Source organism: Cimex lectularius, unplaced genomic scaffold, assembly GCF_000648675.2.
Source record: "Cimex lectularius strain Harlan isolate CLEC.00 unplaced genomic scaffold, Clec_2.1 scaffold138, whole genome shotgun sequence".
Classification (NCBI taxonomy): domain Eukaryota; kingdom Metazoa; phylum Arthropoda; class Insecta; order Hemiptera; family Cimicidae; genus Cimex; species Cimex lectularius.
The window spans coordinates 484238-504571 of NW_019394229.1; the positions used below are offsets into that span (position 1 = coordinate 484238).

General features: G+C 33.7%; 2 protein-coding genes across 2 annotated transcripts in view; both read left to right on the top strand.

Moving 5' to 3' along the window:
* The first annotated feature begins 4002 nt into the window (after positions 1-4002).
* On the top strand, positions 4003-10812 carry LOC106665018 (2-oxoisovalerate dehydrogenase subunit beta, mitochondrial). The gene is made up of 8 exons (XM_014391142.2): positions 4003-4186; positions 4293-4370; positions 7913-8115; positions 8171-8326; positions 8387-8558; positions 10179-10324; positions 10407-10493; positions 10555-10812. Exons 1-8 carry the CDS (start codon positions 4027-4029, stop codon positions 10693-10695), a joined length of 1143 nt encoding a protein of 380 aa, XP_014246628.1. The 5' UTR covers positions 4003-4026; the 3' UTR covers positions 10696-10812.
* A 91-nt stretch (positions 10813-10903) lies between these two features.
* The window catches only part of LOC106665016 (putative nucleotidyltransferase FAM46C), a 434493-nt gene continuing 425062 nt past the window's right edge, over positions 10904-20334 (top strand). The window contains exon 1 of the mRNA XM_014391140.2: positions 10904-10992. Coding sequence (XP_014246626.1) covers positions 10985-10992 — 8 coding nt within the window. The 5' untranslated portion in view covers positions 10904-10984. The remainder of the gene's footprint in view (positions 10993-20334) is intronic.

Sequence of the window (20334 nt, forward strand, 5' to 3'; positions counted from 1 at the left end):
TAGTTTCCAGAGTCTAGAGATTGTCCGATCAGGAATTTTACTATCATGCCTTATATCTTGTAATGTTTTTACTTATTCTTCTTGTTATTATTACTACTAGGAAAGTCTTTCATTGAAATTATCAACCAGGATTGGAATTTGTCAGCACATGTGGCTCCATCAAGATGCCTTAGTATCTTTCATTGTAAGAAGATTTACGGGAAATAAAAGTTCATTTTTATCCTGAGGTATTGCGCATACAATATTTGGTTTTCATATGTTCATCATCAACGATAATGTTTGTAAAAGAACTTGAATTTTTGAATTCTCGAATCAAATCTGAGAAATGTTTGAACGATGCATAAGGTGAGTGCATTGTGTGGCCCTGAGGGACAGATTCTCGGTGGTTCTTTCGTAGTGCCTTTGTTCGAAAGAAACGCTGTGTTGGAAAATAGGCAGTTTTGGTTGGACTGAAGCAACGGACGTACAGATGATGCGGCTAACTTACTATCGCGATCCGACAAGTCAGCTGACGCTAAACGAGCAATAAAGCATGTAGTAAAGAAAAAGTACCGTCAGTGGCCCAGACTAAGAATTAGCCATATGCAGTTGACACATGGACACTTACTCTTGGGCCAAGACCGCGTATATGCCCGCCATGCAGAGAAAGGGTCCGAATATGTCCCACATAATTGAAGGGTGTCATTCGTTAGCTCCATATATATTATGCAGGGTGGGCGACCAAGACCCGACGGGTTAAATGCCTGGGTAGATTCGTACCCAATCCCTAAAGGGTCCGGGACTGGTCGGTTCACGTGTCCTGCATAAACCTCTTGGACTTGTACACAAACCCCAAGATTTTGGACCATTTTATCTCGGGGAGTGATTTGGTGATGTCCTCTCCTTCAAAAGTTTCGAATCTATACCTGGCGTACCTATCACACTCTGCGAGGTTGTACCGTGCCGTTTCTTCTTCTATTTCACAAAAAACGGCAGAAGGGGTCTGGTAAAATACCCATTACGAAGAGGTGTCTTTTCAAAGGGCAATGGCCCGTCAGGATACCTACCAGCCTCCTAATTCCCTTCCGTGAGTTAGAGAGTAGCCATTTTAATTCTTTTGGTTTGATCTCCTTCACAAACTCCTTCAATTGCCTATGTCTGGGGGACAGATTCCATTCTTTAAGGAATTGTTTCATGCCCCAGCTATTAATACTCTCCTTAGTTCCATATAAGGAGCAAATAGGAAAGCCGCCAGATAATTAGGCGAATTTTTGGGTCCCCTATTCCGATTCCTGGAGGAAACTGGGTTAATTATGTATATATATAGATATTTTGTTGATTACAGGTAATTTTATTGATGTATATATACTAAATTAATACAGTATCTTCCAAACGAAGGTCCATCCAATCGAGAAATGTACCCAGTTCAAGGTGAATAAAGGGAACAAAAACTAGAATATAACTATCATGTCAAATAGCGGAGCAGCCATTAAAGAGCTAAGTTCAAACATCTTTATCTCAAAGGTGGTGCTGAATTGTTAAACTAAACTAATTAGGTATGCAAAACAAAGTCAGCATCTGCTGGGTCCCAGGACATGTAGCAGTTGAAGGCAACGAGAAAGTTGATGCCTTTGAAAGAAAAGGCGTACTATACCGCTTGTTACTGCCAAGCTTTCGACCTATTTGATGATCATCATCAGAGCCTATATTAATTTCACATTATGAAAAACAATTTTTAAATCATTTATGTTTTTGTAACGAATATTTCTACTTGTATGTTAAGTTTGTATGTTGTCTGTTACTATCAAAAATAAATTAATATCCTTACAGGCATTCATTGACTACCATTATCGTTAGAGCAAACAAACTAACGTAAATTACTGAGAGTCAATATATGCGAGAAAAGTTTCACAACTCAAAAAGGGGTAGTTTTTTAGGGATAGTACACCTGGATTTTAAAAGTTTTGTGGTTTCGCTTAAGTATTGGATAAATAGGAGACAATATTGATGGTCATGGCAATTTTTACTGCCAACAGCCGAAATGGCGTGTACTTATTTACTCAAACCACAATCTGGCCTTGAGAAAACTCAAATAATTACACTAAAGAGTACTTGTATACAAAAAATTGCATACATGCACTTTTGCTCTCCTGATTTAATAACTTTTCACAAACGCTCAATGTGAGTTGAACCTGCTAGAGAATGACAGTAAGAACTTTGCAGCTACACAACACTGGACATTTCTGCCAACCGCTTGGAGTGGAAAACACAAATCAACCAGTATCTGGCAACTTTCCCCACAGGAGAACGTTTAAAAATCATCGACCAGGACATCGCCGAGGATAAACTACTACAAGAAGTCTTCCTCATCAATCCAAACAACAGTCAAATAATATATCGAGGAAAACACCTGAAACACGAGTCAACGGCAAATGTTGATTTCAATTTCCACGTCACTCAGATGTCAAAGTTCAAAGTACACTTCAGGAATTAAATCTGCAAAACACACCATCCAACGTCATCGTGGATCGTAGATACAACGTTTTCTTAACTGCAATGAGTTCCAGCAATCTGGCAAGCAGTATAATGTTGATCATCGCAGTGACTTTAATCACCACCATGGCTTGGGCACGATTCAAGAAGATGACAACAGACATCACCGGGCCACCCGAGGAGGAAATCCGCCAAATTCAAGAATTTCCAGGGAAATTCTCGAACTAGAGGTGGAGGAGTTACATCCGCAACGGCTGCTTCTGTCATCATAATAGATTCTGCAGACTCAGCAACTCTGCAGATGCTATATTGGACCCTCTCCCACCATTTTCAAGATACTCAGACTCAGACTCGGAGTTGAACCGCACCTTAATCACGACCTCGTTGTCATTTTTATTTTACAAGTTATTCACTTATATGTAAAATAAATTGTAAACTTTAATAATATATAATAAATAAATTTTTTTTTGAAAAACGAGTGTCGTTGAGTCAAATTTATAACTTATATCAATTAATTTTTCTTTTTATCTAAGAGGCTAAGATCCTTTTATCCTCGGTTGAGATGAAAAAGCTAGTGTCACGAGAGGGATTCGAACCCACGACCATCGGCTTCGACCCTGGGTTCGAATCCCACTCGTGACACTAGCTTTTAAAAAGAATAATTGAGATAATTAATATGGTCAATTATGACCGCTAAACATATATGGATGAATAAAAGTATAGTTTAAGCAGCATATATTTTTACATAAAACACTCTTGAAGATGAAAAAAATGTATAAATGTGTGGTGTTTAGTGACCGTTAGTCAATTATTATTCGAGTGACTATCAACAAGGAAAAATTTCAGCTCTGAAGACGATCTCAAGAAAGATCGAAACGTAGCACCATAAAGAAAATGTTTTTCTAAAACCTACGTCACACCAGACCGCATCTCATGATCTCCGAATAATCAAAATGCATAAATGTAGTAATTATATCACATAACTTCCTGCTATCTAAACTCTTACAACATAAGGACGTTATTGAAGTTATGTAATTAGATTACGTTTCAATACGTTTAATAGTAATCAGGTTCTTTTTAGTGAATAGAATAAATAAAAAGAGACCATAGGGAAAATATGCTTTTGTTATTGTTTTGGTTTATATTTAAAGAAATAAGCCTGTAGGAAGCAGGAATCCATCTTTTCCGAAGGAAAAAAAAAAGAATGAAAGACCTTAAAACGAGCGAACTCCACATCGGCACAAATGAATTTTTTAGTAAGAATCGATTGTTAACCATCTATAATCGATGTTGATTATATCGATTAATTTTTATTATTTTACTTTATATTATTTCTTTAATTTCGACTTTTTTAAATAATGTTTTTATTCAAACTCAGTCCAATTAGTTTCTAATTAGTGTAAAAATAGTTTTTAAATTAGTTTAAAACGATAAATTGCTATTTATTAGGTTTATTATTTCATGATGGCTATCGATTTTATTACTCGATTATATATTTTAAAAGCTGACGTTCTGTAAGGTCATATCCCTCTCCAAAAGTCATCTAACTATCACATGCCACTTGTTATCACCTGTCTTAAAATGCATATCAGAACTTTTCGAGGACTTTTCCTCAACAACTTGGCCAAGTGGCGTTTTCTCAAAGGAGAAAAACAAGGGAAAAGATGCGCGGCCCACTTCAATTATCAAGCGGACGACTCAAGACCCGTAGAAGGTGAATATATACGTGTTTTTTTTATTTTTTACATATGTATCCGTGAAATTTTTCGAATTTCTGTCGATTTGTTGTCTTATGAGGGTTTTTTTCTGGATTTTTCCAGGAGAGACGACCAAGCTGACCATGTACCAGGCCATCACAGATGCGATGGACATCTGCATGAAAGAAGATCCAACAGCATGTAAGTACTTTGGAAAAAAAAATTTCATATTACATCTTAATAAAATGTACTGCAGTAAACATGTCAATGAGATTTTTTAATTAAAAATGCTCCTTTTACTACAGTTAATTTTTTGTGCTGCATGATTTTTTATAGGTTTTCATGCATATGTGTTACGTCTTGTTTGTTATTAATTTTACTGGTTAATCAGTCAAAATTGCAGACTAATCTAAACTTAAAAAAATGTTATACACAATTTTTGCAGTCTAAGGTTCAGTGTTGTCTTCAGAATGATCCTTCTTTATAAATAAATCTAGAATAAATCTATGAAATATATGGTAGATTTTAAATTTAGTAATTATTTTTATTCCTCAGTTTAATCGATACTGCAAACAATTTAAAGCAAAATTTCAGAAAAAGAGCTTTTTATGCATAGGTGCAGGTTTGTAACACAAGAAGATTAATTTTTCTATATGTCATAGAAGATTTTTGATGTACAAACTGTTTTTAAAGTTATTCATTTTTTGTATTTATTTATTACAAATCCAGGCTTAGAAGAGTAATATGACAAGACAAAAAGAAGGTAAACACATAAAAAATACAATGATGAACAAAATTAACACACCACCTTAAATTTTAATGTAGTTAGGTTCATTCATATTACCAAAAATAGGTTTGGTTGTAAAAATAAGACATTTAAAAAGAAAACGTTTATTTAAATGTAAAAAAAAGAGTAGACAAAACTTGAAAAAAAAGTCACTTTAATACCAAATATTTCCACCTCTGGCATGAATGATGTCCATTAAGTGCCTTTGCATTTCTTGGAAAATATTTCTGATAAAATCCTGAGGATTTCTTTCCTATTCATCAAGAATAGCCAAAATGTAAAAAAAAAGAGTAAAGAAAAAACTTGAAAAAACCCACTTTAATACCAAATATTTTCATCTCTGGCATGAATGATGTCCATTAAGTGCCTTTGCATTTCTTGGAAAATATTTCTGATAAAATCCTGAGGATTTATTTCCTATTCATCAAGAATAGCCAAAATGTAAAAAAAAGAGTAAAGAAAAAACTTGAAAAAACCCACTTTAATACCAAATATTTTCACCTCTGGCATGAATCATGTCCATTAAATTCCTTTGCATTTCTTGGAAAATATTTCTGATAAAATCCTGAGGATTTCTTTCCTTTCATCAAGAATTTTTAATTTTTCTATGAATTAACTTGTGTTTCCAACTCTCAACTTCTGGATTTCAAGCTGGCACACTAAGCATTCAATTTCAACCTCATTCAGGTAGCCATCCACAATACGAGCTTTATGGGGCTTGGCATTATCTTTGACAAAAGGCTACTACATGTTCTTTGATTATGTCTTGTAAGTACTTTTGTGAAGTTAGAGATCTTCCTCGCATAACAACGAATATAGTGTGGGGTCTGAACAAATGCCTAGGCTGACCCCAGTGTGAAGCTCTGTTTCTCTGAAGGCCAAAGAGCTCTTCTTATTGTAAATGCTTTACATTAAGTCTCCTGGCGACTTCGCATTGGCTGTATCCTTCCTGTAAAAATGTTATGACCCTAACATTGTCATACTCACCCAAATTCCTGACTGGGGATATTGAAAAAGGTTTAAGAAAAAGAATTATGGCAAATGAAACCCTTCTCTTTACCTCACAGAATGTTACTGGTTTTCATGTTGAATTTAAATTAATAGTACGTGTTACACAAATTAAGGCAAAATTTAATCAATTGAGTCTTTTTTAACTCAAATGTCTGGGTTTTTATGAAGGAGTGCAAGTGTATCATGCTTAAGTATTAATTTCTGCATAATTCAATGATTAGATTTACTAATTATTTTTATTCCCCAATTTAATCAATAGGGCTAAAAAACAAATGATACAAAATTTCATAAAAGGATTTTGTTTAAAGGAACATAAGGAATTGTATGCAGAGGTGCAGGTCGTCTAACTTAAGATTAATTTTTCTATGAATTAACTTGTGTTTCAAAGTCAATTTAGTCATTAGTACTGTAGTGATCAAATTAATTCAAATTAACTTCAAAAAGTCTTTTTGTAATCGAAATACAGTTTTTATGCAGAAGTGCAACAATGCAACACAATAAGATTAATTTCTCTGTATCTCACTGAAACTTTTCAATTTATTGTTTTTACTTCTATATTGAATCAATAGTTCTGCAGTAAACAAATTAAGGCTGATTTTAATAGGTTTTGAATTTTTTTTAAAGCACAAATGTCAGGGGATTTATTATACAGAATTGCAGGTGTACTACACAAAAAGATTAATTTCTGCATATTCACAGAAGATCTTAAATTTACTAATTGTTTTATTCATTAAGTTAATCAATAGCACTGAAAACAAATTGATTCAAAATTTAATAAAAGGTTTTTATGTAGAGGTGCAAGTGTGTAAATGTAAGATTTATTTTTGTATATCTCAAAGACTTTAGGATTTTTCAAATTGTTTTTAATGGTCACTTTAATCAACAGTCATGTTGTGGACAATTATAATATAAATTATTGTTAAAAAATCCCCCCTCCGTTGTTTTGCGTGGAGGCTTTAATCAGTTAGGGCCTTAGGAAGGTGTAACTTTAAATTCTCTTTTTTTGAACCACAATTTTAGTTAATGCAGACATATCACATGTATAACATACAAGCAATAGAAAATGAAGATGAATGGAGGTAAGTCCATGTCACTTTTACACTCAGAAGCAAATCTGTTCTCACAACAGTTCCAGTCCCCAAATCCTACTTCGTAAGCTTCAGTTCCACCTAGATTCACACTTAACTTGTTTTACTGAATAGCTATTTTTACCCCTCAATTGCTAGGCTTAAAATTGAAAATGTGCTAATATATTAAATGTTGCTGCAAAGGGCTAGAATCTCAATTTAAGACTTTCCACTAGGCCAATGATTTTTTTTGCGACTTAAAAATAAAACATGGATCGATCACAACATACTGGAAAGACAACAAGATAATTGAATAAATGATTTATTAATACAATTAATTTAGTTAAAATAATTATTCTTAATAATGAAATGAAACAAACCAAATAAAAGAAACAAACGAACGCAAGCAAAATATGGTTAAAATTAATTTCTTCTTAAAACTATCAAGTAAAACTAAACGATATATATAAAAAATTACGTAGCAATTAAGGATAATAAAAAAGTAAAGTTCGCAAGTGAAGTGAAAATAAAACTCAGCTGAATGTTTGTTCAGTTGTTTTCTGGAGCAGATCTGTTGTTGAAGAGCTAAGCTAATCTCTTGAATATTAATGATCCTATTGTCCATTGCAGACTGCTAGTCTCTTTTTAAACAAGATATATCTTTCTAGATAATTCCAAAATTAGCTGTAATTCTTGGAGAAGATTTTATATTATTAAATGCTTATTTAAGAAGATTTTGGATTAGTAATTGTTTTTATTTTCCAATTTAATCAATAAGTAAAATTTAGTAAAATGAGTTTTATTTACCTACAAAACAGCTTGATGTCCCTCATCACCACAACCAACTGATATTGCAACATCTTTCTAAATTGTTCCAGTAATTTTTGGTGAAGATGTCGCATTCGGCGGTGTATTCAGGTGTTCAGTTGGCCTTCAAGAGAAATATGGCAAAGATCGCGTGTTTAACACACCGCTGTGCGAACAAGGGATCGCCGGTTTTGCCATAGGAGTAGCTGCAGTTGGTTCGACGGCTATTGCTGAAATACAGTTTGCAGATTACATTTTCCCCGCATTTGACCAAGTAATAATATTTAACATCTAATTAAATTTTATAACTAAAATAAGTTGTGTTTTAGATCGTTAATGAAGCAGCAAAGTTCAGATATAGGAGCGGTGGTGAATTTTCCTGCGGCAAGTTGACCATTAGGGCACCATGCAGTGCTGTTGGACATGGAGGTCTCTATCACTCACAAAGCCCTGAGGCTTATTTCGCCCACACTCCTGGACTAAAGGTTTGAAATAATTATTTGTTTCAAAATATATATGTTGTGTATAATTTAATTTATTTGTAGGTGGTTATTCCTCGAGGATCGGTAAAAGCAAAAGGCCTTCTCATATCTTGCATCGAAGATGATGACCCTTGCCTGTTTCTAGAACCAAAAGTTCTATATAGAGGAGCTGTAGAAGAAGTACCGGTAGCCAAATATAAATTACCTATTGGAAAAGCTGAAATCGTTATACCTGGTGAGTTGAATTGTAATTTAAAAAGTGCCAATTTTATAAGACACAATGCAGTAATTGCAATTTTATTGCATTGCAGTTACAGTGAGAATTTGCAAATAATATATATTTTTTATTTTTATATATTTGTGATATTTAATATTTTAATGAGATTGTTAGAGCTAGAAGAAATATGAGACATTTAAATTTGAGCTTATATTTTTACAATTTTGTTTGTTTAATTTTAACTTTCGGCCAACAACGTGAAACACCCGTATATGTACTACAACGTCGGGTCATTTTGACCCAACTCTGTTTTTAAGTGCAATGAGTCATATTTTTTTTTTGGGGGGGGGAAATATGAAGAACTTTTTTTTAAAATTTTTATTTTTATTAACCTTGTAGGATACAAAACTGCATTTTTTTTCTCAAAATAAATGGTTTAAAACATATTGTAATCACAATAAAGTACAGTCAAGCAAGGAAAAACTAGAAGATTTTGGGAAATCTTTCTTTGTAAAAATTTAACTTTGAGTTTTTGATATTATCAACAAAACTACAGTCAAACTTCTTCGTAAACTACATATTAAATTCTTATAAAATTAAAATGTAAAAAGTAACTTCAAAAAAATGGAACACAGTATCACAAGGAACAAAAATGACATACATACTCCGAAAAATGGAAAGCAAAGAAGGAAGATAAATCTGTTTTTGGATATCACTGCTCGAAAAATCAATGGTCTAAATAGACGACAAAATATGTCTTGAGACATTCAGGTTCAAATCCATCATAATGCCGCTGAAAAATAAAAGGCCCAGCAAACCTCTTTCTTCAAGACCATCTGTGGGTCCAATATAGCGCTGGTCAGGAATGTATTGAGGTTTTATTTATCAATCTCTTCATTGGTATATTTTACAATGACATCAATCATGGCTCTGAGCAAATCCTTTGGCACCAGGCAAATGGGTAATCATATTCTTTGAAGCTAATCTGACGTTTCTCAATGGTAAAAGATCGGTATCAGTCCAGAGAGTTTTGCCTTCTTTGCCCAACACAAAGTTTCTGCTTTGTTCTCTGGAACCTAAATTTGAAAAATTTTCAGGGCTAAAGTGGTTCTCTAAGAGCACATCGTCTTCAGGAAAAACGTCGACGGTGTCAGATTTATCATTATCGTTTGGCAACAAATCATTTTCATCTTCACTGTAAAGAAAAGTATTCCTCGTTTTCATTATCACTTATATTTCTATTTCACGTCGAATTTCTTCGTCAGTTAGAACATGTGAACTATTTGCCATGGCTGAAACAATCAAAAAAGATTACAAAGAAAAGCATTGAGAAAACTAATTAAATTTGAACTAAAACGAAAAGAACATGTCGTACAACGTGGGGTCATATTGACCCATACCACGATTTTTCTTGTTTTATTCCAATATTACAAGGTCACTTATCTGTGAAAAGGGTTGCAGTGGTGTTCACGTCTACAAGAAGACTAGAAGGAACTACTCAAAGCCTCAAACCCTTCCGAACCCTACATTTTGACACACGCGCATTTTTGAAATGTTTGCGTCATTTTGATACATTGTAAAACAAAGGTTAATATTTTTTTAAAATAATGTACTGTAATTATCTTTATTTGTTTTAAGGTGATCAGGTTACATTAATTGGCTGGGGTACGCAAGTTCATGTATTGTGTGAAGTAGCAATGATGGCTAAAGAGAAACATAATATATCTTGCGAAGTGATTGATTTATATTCAATTGTACCTTGGGACAGGGAAACAGTTTTTAATGTAAGTTTTTTTTTAAAATATTAATTATTTATTAAATTCCAGCTATATTCAGTTAATGATTTTTTAATGTATTTATCTAAAGTCTGCTAAGAAAACTGGAAGGACAATAATTGCACACGAAGCGCCTTACACCGGTGGTTTCGGTGCTGAACTTGCCGCCTCAATTCAGGTATTTCACTATAAGAATTCCTCGACATTCAGTTTTCTCCAACATTGATTACTTTTTGCAGAACGCTTGCTTCCTCTATCTCGAAGCTCCCGTAGGCCGGGTGGCAGGATTTGACACCCCGTTTCCGCACATTTTCGAACCGTTTTACATTCCCGACAAATGGAGATGTCTTCAAGCCGTATTAGACATAGTCAACTACTGAATCGTGCCATAATGAAACAAACGTTTGTGCTAAAAATGTTATAAATTTAAAAAATTATATCAATTGTTCAATAGAATTATTTTTTTAAACATTAAATTTTATTAAAGTTTAATTAAACAATGTTTGTTATTTCTTTTAGAAAAAAAAATTAAAAGCCTTAATCCTCTGAATTGTTTGTTTCCGTGGTATAAGAGTTCAAAGCTCAATGCTTCAAACCCTCATGGACCCTGAAAAACACACTTACTTGCATTTACTCAGGGAGATCACCCAGTGAGAACAAATTCAATTTATGGACAGGTTTGATTTTTAATTTCTCTATTTATATTACACAATATAATGTAATATTATATGCCATATGATTTGATTATTAATGTCATCGACGGTTAGGATAAAAATCATTATTGTTGAAATCAAATGTTGAAATTAAATGAATTTGAATTGATGAATTCATTAAAATAAGAATAAATAATATTGATATGGTTTTAATAAGTGAATAAATCAAATTTATAGTTGACAACTTAGCTAAAAATATTTTACCAAATGCAAATTGAATAAATGTAATAAAAATTAAAATGACAAAAATAAAAAATTGGCCCATTAACCTTAAATCAAACCTTTGAATCTTTCACAGTCCCACTAATTAGTTAATCAAATCAAAGTGCTTCTAATTAATTCAAAATAAATTAGATCAGTGAATCAAAGCAAGAAGTTTGTGGCATGGGCGATCAAAGTAACGGTAGCTTAAGTATTGTAGTATTTACCCAAAGACTGTGGGTTTGAATCCTTCCTGTGACAATTATTATTCATTTGTAAAATTGCGTGTATTAAATTGACTGTACCAGATAACCATTTTTTATTATTTTAATACCATTAATCAACATTTCTATATCAATAGGAGGACTTGGTGTTTACATCACATAACACCAAGAGAATAACTCATCAGTTCATAAAGAAAATGTCTTGAAGAGTTCACTTAAATTATAAAATATTTTCTTTACCATGCCCTTGCAATTCATGCATGCTTATTGAATTTTAGCTTGGTAATAGGGTGGCCCAGGCCGTTCATAAAATTTGCACTGCGTTCGAGGTGAAATAAGTGAGCACACTGCCCAAAAAAAGGATCAAAATTGAAGATGAACCACGGAATAAATTTCTGCCTTGAATAATGATGGGCTTCATTAGAGTCAAACATGTAAGGAACTCAACAGAGTGTTTTTGTAGGCGATGAAACCATTCGCTCTAGCTTACATTGACTTGGAAAGACGTTCTGAGAAAATTGGTTCCTTAAACTGATTCAGATATTAGATATTTATATTTGATATTAGATAATTTAGATAACAGGTATTTAATAAAATTAATATCAACAAATTTGTTTCTTTCTTTAGGCTAGTTGACACATTAGTAGAGCATGTTTACAAGTTTAAAATTAAAAATAAAATTGGTGTCTCTTACATATTTTTCTTGGGTTTTCCATTTTCCATCTACCATTCAAATTAGACCTTGAAACATCCAACAATATGAATATTTTTATGTTTATTGGTTAATTCAATTTTTTAAAAATGGTTTTGCCAGGCAAATCTAAATTTCAGATTTACAAAGGCATTTACAATATGTTTTATAGAATTCTGTAAAACAGTTTTTTTTGACATGGGTAATGTTCAGGCAATTATTTTTATTTTGTATATGGAGTTAATCTGGTTAGAATGTTTTAGGGTTTAGGGTTTTTAGTTGTAGCTAATCCTGATCCTATCTGTTCACAATTTTAATTTTGAGATAGCTAATTGTTCTCATGTTTTTGAAAAATAATAATTGGCTAAAGCATGTTTAAGTTTAAAATTTAAAATAAAATTGCTGTCTTGTGCTTTTTTTATTTGCCAATTCGTCATTTCATTTTTTTTTCAAAATTGTTTATAAGACGGCATTTACTGCATTTTGTGAAGGTCAATTGGTTGTATTATTAATGCTCAGGTAGCTATATATTTTTCTTTTGTAGGTGAAGTTCATCAGAATTTTTAGGGTTAGAGTTTAGTGTATCCACGTACTAGCAATCCTGATCTCATCTATAAACTGTCATATTTTTATACTAAATTGTTCTTATAGTTTCCTTGAAAAATAAAATTTGGCTAAAGCAAGTTTATAATTTATAATATACACTGCCCATCAAAATGAAACCGACTACAAGTTTTTTTTGCACAAAAAAATGGCCAACTTTGGGAATGTATATTTTTTGCGTTTTAAGTCACAGTTAATCTCATAAAAAAATGCCAGGAAATCGTCTTTGGTGCAGTACCTATAGCAATCTATTGGAACTTTTAGTAAGCTTTCAATTGGTCACCTTCCACTTTGCCCGATTTCTGTTTGTTTCTTCAGTTTCAGTTCTGATTGTTTTCGAGTTATTTGCGATTTTTGAGGAAAAAATGTGGTTTTTTACGTGATCATGGAAAACTCTCTCTCTCCAGATTTTCAAGAATGGATAAATTCTGAACCTGTCATGTTTTCCCAAATTTTGTGCTCTATAACATTTGTTCAGAGAACTTTCTCAAAAAATTGAACATGGAAGCGGCAGTTTTTACTTTTTTTTTATTTTTACCTTTTGGGATGCGGAATGTCGCTTCCATGTTCACTTTTTTGCAAAAGTCCTCGGAGCAAAGGTTGTAGAACGTAAAATTTGCGAAAACATGACAGTTCAAAATTTATGCATTCTTGAAAATTGGGAGACAGAGTTATTTTTTTCCATGTTTTTTCCCAAAAAATCGCAAATAACTCGAAAACGGCTGAGAAATCGGGCAAAGTGGAAGGTGACCAATTGAAAGCCTATTAAAAGTTCCTATTGATTGCTATAGGTTCTGCACCAAAGACGATTTCCTGGCTTTTTTTTATTTTCCACGTAAAGAAGCACATTTTTGCCCCAAAACCCCGAATAACCAAAAAACGGTTGAGAAATCGGGCAAAGTCAAAGTTCCTGGCTCCCTCCAGAGCTCAATTTGAAGTTTTCGTAAAAAATGCAAAAATTAAAATGTTCCCGAATTTTGCGTAAAATTTTCTAAAAAATGAGACCTATCACAGGACTTGAAAGGACTGAGAAAATATGCTTTTTCGAAGTTAACCATTTTTTAGTTCAAACACCAGGCAGCGTATTTTATGACTTGCCGTTTTTATATTTTGTCAAATTTGTCAATTTTTCAAAATGAATTTCTCAAACAATTTAAAATTTCAGATTCATAAGGTGGCATATTTTAGTTTTTGTTGCTGGAAAATTTCTCTTTAAAAAGTTAATTTTTCATTTTGTAATTACTTGTTCTCATATTTTTTTTAAAAATAAGACTGATAAAGCATGTTTAAAAGTAAATAAAAAAAAAATTCGTGTGCATTTTGATATAAGGTGGTTGTACAGTATTTTGTTGCACAATTTTTTTTTTAGCAGTAATGATGTGGAATTTATTTTTTAATTTTTATGACTTAGGGATTTTAATAATAGCACCAAATTCCGATCCCATAGGTAATTTTGTTATAGCAAATTGTTCACATGGTTAAGTGTTTAAAATTACTCAATAAAAATATGTAAGTTACAAAACGGTTGACTTATCACCTATTCAGAATTTCACATTTATTTATATTTAGCCGTACTAAACGAAATAATGTTTGAAACTACTTGTAATGATGTCAAGTAATTACAAAAAAAGGCAAAGTGAGGAAACGTTGAGAGCGTAGGTGGTAAAAGCGGTAGCGGGGCCGCAAATGCAGGCCCGCAGCACCGTTTTGCCCACGTCCTTGCAAGGTCGTTTACTTTCACGTCTGCCTTAAGAAACTGGGACATGCTGTCGTTACAGTCAACATTTCAGTTGCCTTTCTAAATATGCTCCATGGTGTTTGCCCTTTCGAAAAAATAACTCAAAGAACCGCCTTTAATCGCATACTAAGATGTGCGCTACGGTTGACGTTCAAGGCGAAAATGGATATAATATGTGCATACATATACGATGACCAAGCTAGAAATGAAATAACCTTCGGGTATAGGATCGTGAAAGATGGTTTCTATTATTTTACGCAAGATCTTGAAGTCCCTAGGCTAGATGTTTATTATTTAAACTCCAAAAGAGACGTGTGCACAAAAAAATTAAATGTTAATTACAATCCTGTCAACGCAGATTAGATTCGTCCCTGTTTTAAAGAAAACATATCGCTAATAATTGTAAATCAATATATTTTCCCCAATTTTAATATTTATGTTCGAAGTTGAACGAATGTTCGAAGATAAACTTGAATGATAAAATTTCTTTATTTGTAATTTGGTCGTTGTGAACAGATTGTTTCGGTCTGTCTAACTTATCTGATCTCTTTTTCTTATTCTATGTACCATTTGATTATAAACCAGCGAGAATAGACAGGCCAAAATGATCGTAACGACCAAATTACAGGTACTCCCGCTGACCGTATGGAGAAAGGTCACAATTTATTACACTTTTTTAAATATATTTCTTATATATTTTCCTGTGATTTGGTTTAAACATCTGATATTTTAAGTAAAAGGTTTATTTACCATTTTCTCTGAAGGTGTGGGCTGCATTTTTAAATTTTTGGAGAAAAAATAAAAGAGTAAGAGAGAGAGAAAAAGAAAGAGAAGAGAGAGAAAGAGAGATTGAGGAGGGGAGGGAGTGTGAGAGAGAGAGAGCGAGAGAGAGAAAAAGAAAGAGAAGAGAGAGAAAGAGAGATTGAGGAGGGGAGGGAGTGTGAGAGAGAGAGCGAGAGAGAGAGAGAGAGAGTGAGAGAGGGAGAGAGAGAGTGGANGAGAGAGAGAGAGAGAGAGAGAGAGAGAGAGAGAGAGAGAGAGAGAGAGAGAGGAAATGCTGTGAAAGAGAGAAAGAACGGAATACAAGCCATTGAGAGAAAGAGAAAGTTGAGTGATAAAGAATGAGGGATAGGATGATGGAGGTAGAAAGAAACAAAAAGCAGGGATTCAGAGAGAGTGTGAGTGGGTGGGAGAACGAGGGAAGCATATAATGAGAAAGAGATAAAATGTGGAAAATAGAATGAAGGAAATAGGAAGAGAAGATAAGAAATAAAATTGTGAGAAATTGAGAGAGCGAGATAGATAGAGAAAGAGATAGAGATAGATAGATAGGAAGATAGATAGATAGAGAAAGAGAAAAAAAGAGAGAGAGAGAGAGAGAGAGAGAGAGTGAGAGAGAGTGTGAGAGCGGATGAAAATTACAGGCTATTAATATACTAGACAATCGTCTTGACCTATTACAATACAAGTCTACCTAATTTAGAGTGTATCTATATTTATTGCAGTTGAATATATTGTTATTATAGGAGACCATCTTTTTAATTTTTTCCCGATTAGTGGCGCACTCTATATTCACTTTTGCCGTATCTCAACATCAACTTGCATAATGTATGTAGATGCCGGATGTAATGATAATGCGGAAATAGAGGATTGACATTTTCTCCTACAAAATCGTCCTTATCCTCGACTTCGCTACCCTTTAATTATCACAATAAGCGAAACATTCTGAACTCACTTTATGATCGATGCGGGGCAATTCCATACCCACTTTCTTTCTTTAGAGATCTAAGTTTATAAAATTATGGCATGTTTCCGTGTGGATCATTGCACTTTGGTTGTGGCTAAAAATAGAAAGAAGTCAAACCGAAGAGCCACCCGGGCCTTTCAGATGGAAATGTCCCGTTGTACGTGGTCTAGAAATATTTGATAAAAAAATAAAAAAATTCATACGTACTAATTCGTTTTATTCCTTTTTTTAAAGTGTAATTGTTATATAATATATTGAATTATATATTATTTCCAATAGTATGAATAACGTAGTCGTATTACTTAATAAATTATAATTTTGATAGCTATCTGATAGTACAAATCGTTACTTTTAATTATGCAAAATGTTTTGCTAACTTTTAATTATACTTTTGTACATTATTGATTGGAATTACTGTTTTAATTTGTTAGGTGTCCCTGTTACACACGAATAAATTATACAATTGTATTGTCCAAATTTATTTTGTCATTTTTAATTGGCAATTCTGACGTGTCGAATGGTTACATTTGTTCGATCAAAATGGCTGTTAATTCGTAATTGAATTTTAGTTTGTCGAGGCTTGCGCTCCTAATACGCGGATTAAAGTGAAATTGAAATTCCGTCGGGTTTGTAGTTCGAACCTGTAGACAATTAGACCTGCTTTGCCCGTGTCCAAGACCCAATTAGTCAATTCAAATAAAGCCGTGGATTATGAATAACGAATTTAAGTCTGATTAGATTTGATTGGGAAAAATTATTTGGGTCGAAAACTGCATTCATGCATGAACAAATAATACATTGTATGGACAGAAAACATAAAAAAATGTAACATTTGCAAACTGTTATTGAACCTTCTGAACCAACTGAACATGTATTCTCCGCGATTTTTAGTTAATTTCTGTAAAGTGAAAATTGAAATGACAATGTATACAGCGAGAACATGCGACCCCAAATTATAGACCTGTATCATTTTTTGAGAATTACTATAAATGTTTAATTAAAACACTGCGTAAAAGTCTCGACTTGTAGTACTGTTGTAAATTGATCGAAAAGCGTCGAAAAAACTTTAATTTATTTGATTGACTTGATTGACACTGCTTTTTGAACTTAAAATACAGCGAAAATAAACGGATCCAAATCGTGTTTAATTTTATCTATAACAACCTACTTAACACTACGTGGAAATGTTTGTATACGGTTAATTAAGGCAATTAGTGTTACAGCTTTATACAGTTTCGGGATGTCCTGTTTCATAAGTCCATTACTGTGAAGGAAATCTCTCCCGAAACGTATTAGCTCGTTAATCTTTTGAACGTGTTATCCGGTCGATCTGTTGGAGGGATTTGTAATGGGTATTAAGAGGTTAAAAAAACTACAATTCCGACGTGTCGGAGTTATAATTGTGTTATTATAAAGTTTGAACTATCTATTTGATATTTCAGTTTTGGAAATGTCTTATGTAAAATAAATGACTGGCTGTCGATTTTCTGTTCCTTTTCGTCTGCCCCTTCTTCAAGCGTCTCCTTGGACCTTGGGACGCCGGTGGGAAATCGGACTTTATCAAAAAACAATTTACACAACAACAGGTTCGTCGCCACGCCCTTTTCCAAGGTTTTCTCTCCCTCGGATCAGCCGACTTTCCAAAGGTTTTCGCAATTCCGATAGCGATCTGATTAATCCCGGTTGGTCGACTGCCGTAATAATCGGCTCACGCATTATTTACCTGGCTTACACGTACTTCGTTCCCCTCATTAGGTATAACGGTATACAATTAATTAAAAGGGTTAAAATTCAACTAACAATCCTGCTATAAAAAGCAAATTTAGTCAATTTTTTAATTTAGGATCAGGAGGAAGTTGTTTCGAATTGTTCATAGGCAAATAAAAAGAAGCCGCATATTTGTCAAGGTCATTACAATGCAATCCCGAGGGAAAATGAATATATATTTATATTCTGATTTATATTATGATCTGTTTAGATACCTCTGCATTTATGTGTCATATAATTGCCAATCTAGCACAGACTGACTAGGCGGTCAGAAATTGAGAGGCTGAGAGTGATAGAGAGGAAGAGAAAGGTAGATAGATAGAGATAGATAGATATAGGAGAGAGAGAGAGAGAAAAAGAGAGAGAGAGAGATATGACCGGAGAGCGAGGGGGATTGAAAATGTGAGACAGAAAGACAGCGATTGATTGATCAAACTTTTATTTAATCTTTAACGTTAGTTATGTTGTACATTAGACATTATACGTACGATTAGAAGAATTACTAGAAAAAGTTTTACAGATTTTTTTAATTAAATATTTCACGTTACAAAGCGTGTGTGTGTGATAAAAGTAATCTCTTTCTCTCCAGGTCTTTCTTTTTCCCTTTCTTTATCATACACCATCTCTCTCTCTCTTTCTCTCTCTTTCTCTTTCTTTCTCTCTCTCCCTCTTCTCTATTTTTCTCTCCCTCTCTTTCTCACTCCAGGTCTTCCTTTTTTACTTTCTTTATCACACACCATCCCTCCCTCTCTCTCTTTCTCTCCCTCTTTCTCTATTTTTCTCTCCCTCTCTTTCTATCTCGAGGTGTTCCTTTTATCCTTTCTGTATCATACACCATCTCTCTCTCTCTTTTTCTCCCTTTCTCTTTCTTTCTCTCTCTCCCTCTTCTCTATTTTTCTCTCCCTCTCTTTCTCACTCCAGGTCTTCCTTTTTTACTTTCTTTATCACACGCACGCGCGAACACACACACACACCACACACACACACACACACAACACCTCTCTCTCTCTCTCTATCTATCTCCCTCTTTTTCTCTCTCCTGGTCTTTCTTTTTTACCTTTATTTATCACACAATCATACACGCTCTATCTCTATCTCCCTCTATTGTTATACGTTTTTCTTAACTTCTAGTAATATTTACTAGAATATATCTTTATATAATCTTTCTCTGTTTGTCTGATCTATCTCTATCAATCGCTAGATTATTATTCTTCCTGTCTTTAGCTTTCTAACTCACTCCCTTACTTTTCCCTTTCTCCCCCCTCTCTCTCTTTCACGCCTTCACTTCCTCTCTTTTTCTTTACCTCATTCTTTCTCTCTCCCTCTCTTTCTCTGTTCAGGTTTTTCTTTTACCCTTTTTTATCACACAATCACTCTCTCTCTCTCTCTCTCTCTCTCTCTCTTCCTCTATTGTTATACGTCTTTCTTAACTTCTAGTAATATTAACTAGAATATATCTTTATATAATCTTTCTCTGTTCGTCTGATCTATCTCTAGCTATCTCTCACTAATTCTTCTCTCTCTTTCTTTCACGCCTTCACTTCCTCTCTCTTTCTTTAGCTCATTCTTTCTTTCCCTCTCGGTCCGTTGCTTTCTCTCTCGCCCTCTTTTGATCAATATATGAATCACTTCAGTCTCTTTCTCTCTCTCTCTCTCTCATCTCACTCACAAGTTGCCCATTATTTTTCACAGTTTCAATTTGGAAAAAGTGTGGATAACAGCAATTTGGTCCACCTTTACCAGGTGATTGCCAGTCAATTTGATGACGCAACCCTAAACGATATTTTGGTACAAAGGACGGTTTACGTTCTTTCGACACGGCCTAATTACATTCTCTTTCGTCCCTCAGACACTCTTCAACGGTACAAACGGGGATTCGATCGCGTCAGATCTGAAATGAAAAGGCTTCTTGAACCTTGAGCCGTCGATTCCATGGGATGATCCGGCAAGATTTTAGAATATCCTCTTACGAAATCTGTGAAAGGGCTTATATGTCGTCCGTAAAAAACGGCTTCTTTAATCTACTCAGAAACGACGTGCCTACTGAAGTCCACTCGTGTATGTACGATAAGTGCTTGAGCCAAAGCCGTGAACTCGACATGCAACGAACAAGTTCTAGTTTTAGCTTAATTTGTTATCGACAGGAAAAAGTCTCTTTGCTAACAATGAACTGATAGTGGCACATTTAGAATAATATATGCTGTGTTGATTCTCTATTGTCTTTGTTATCATTTGTATTGACACTTTACACTTACAGAATACTAAATTAAAACTCCAGGCTTTCGGTAAACGTACTTGGACTTCACTAAAAATGTATCACTTTCTTTTTGTTTTT

Bases quoted from the DNA above. Each gene is read 5' to 3' on its own strand.
- LOC106665018 (XM_014391142.2), top strand. From the start codon at position 4,027: ATGCCACTTGTTATCACCTGTCTTAAAATGCATATCAGAACTTTTCGA. The intron at 4,187-4,292 runs GTGAATATATAC...GGATTTTTCCAG, and splicing joins CGACTCAAGACCCGTAGAAG to GAGAGACGACCAAGCTGACC. The intron at 10,325-10,406 runs GTAAGTTTTTTT...ATTTATCTAAAG, and splicing joins ACAGGGAAACAGTTTTTAAT to TCTGCTAAGAAAACTGGAAG.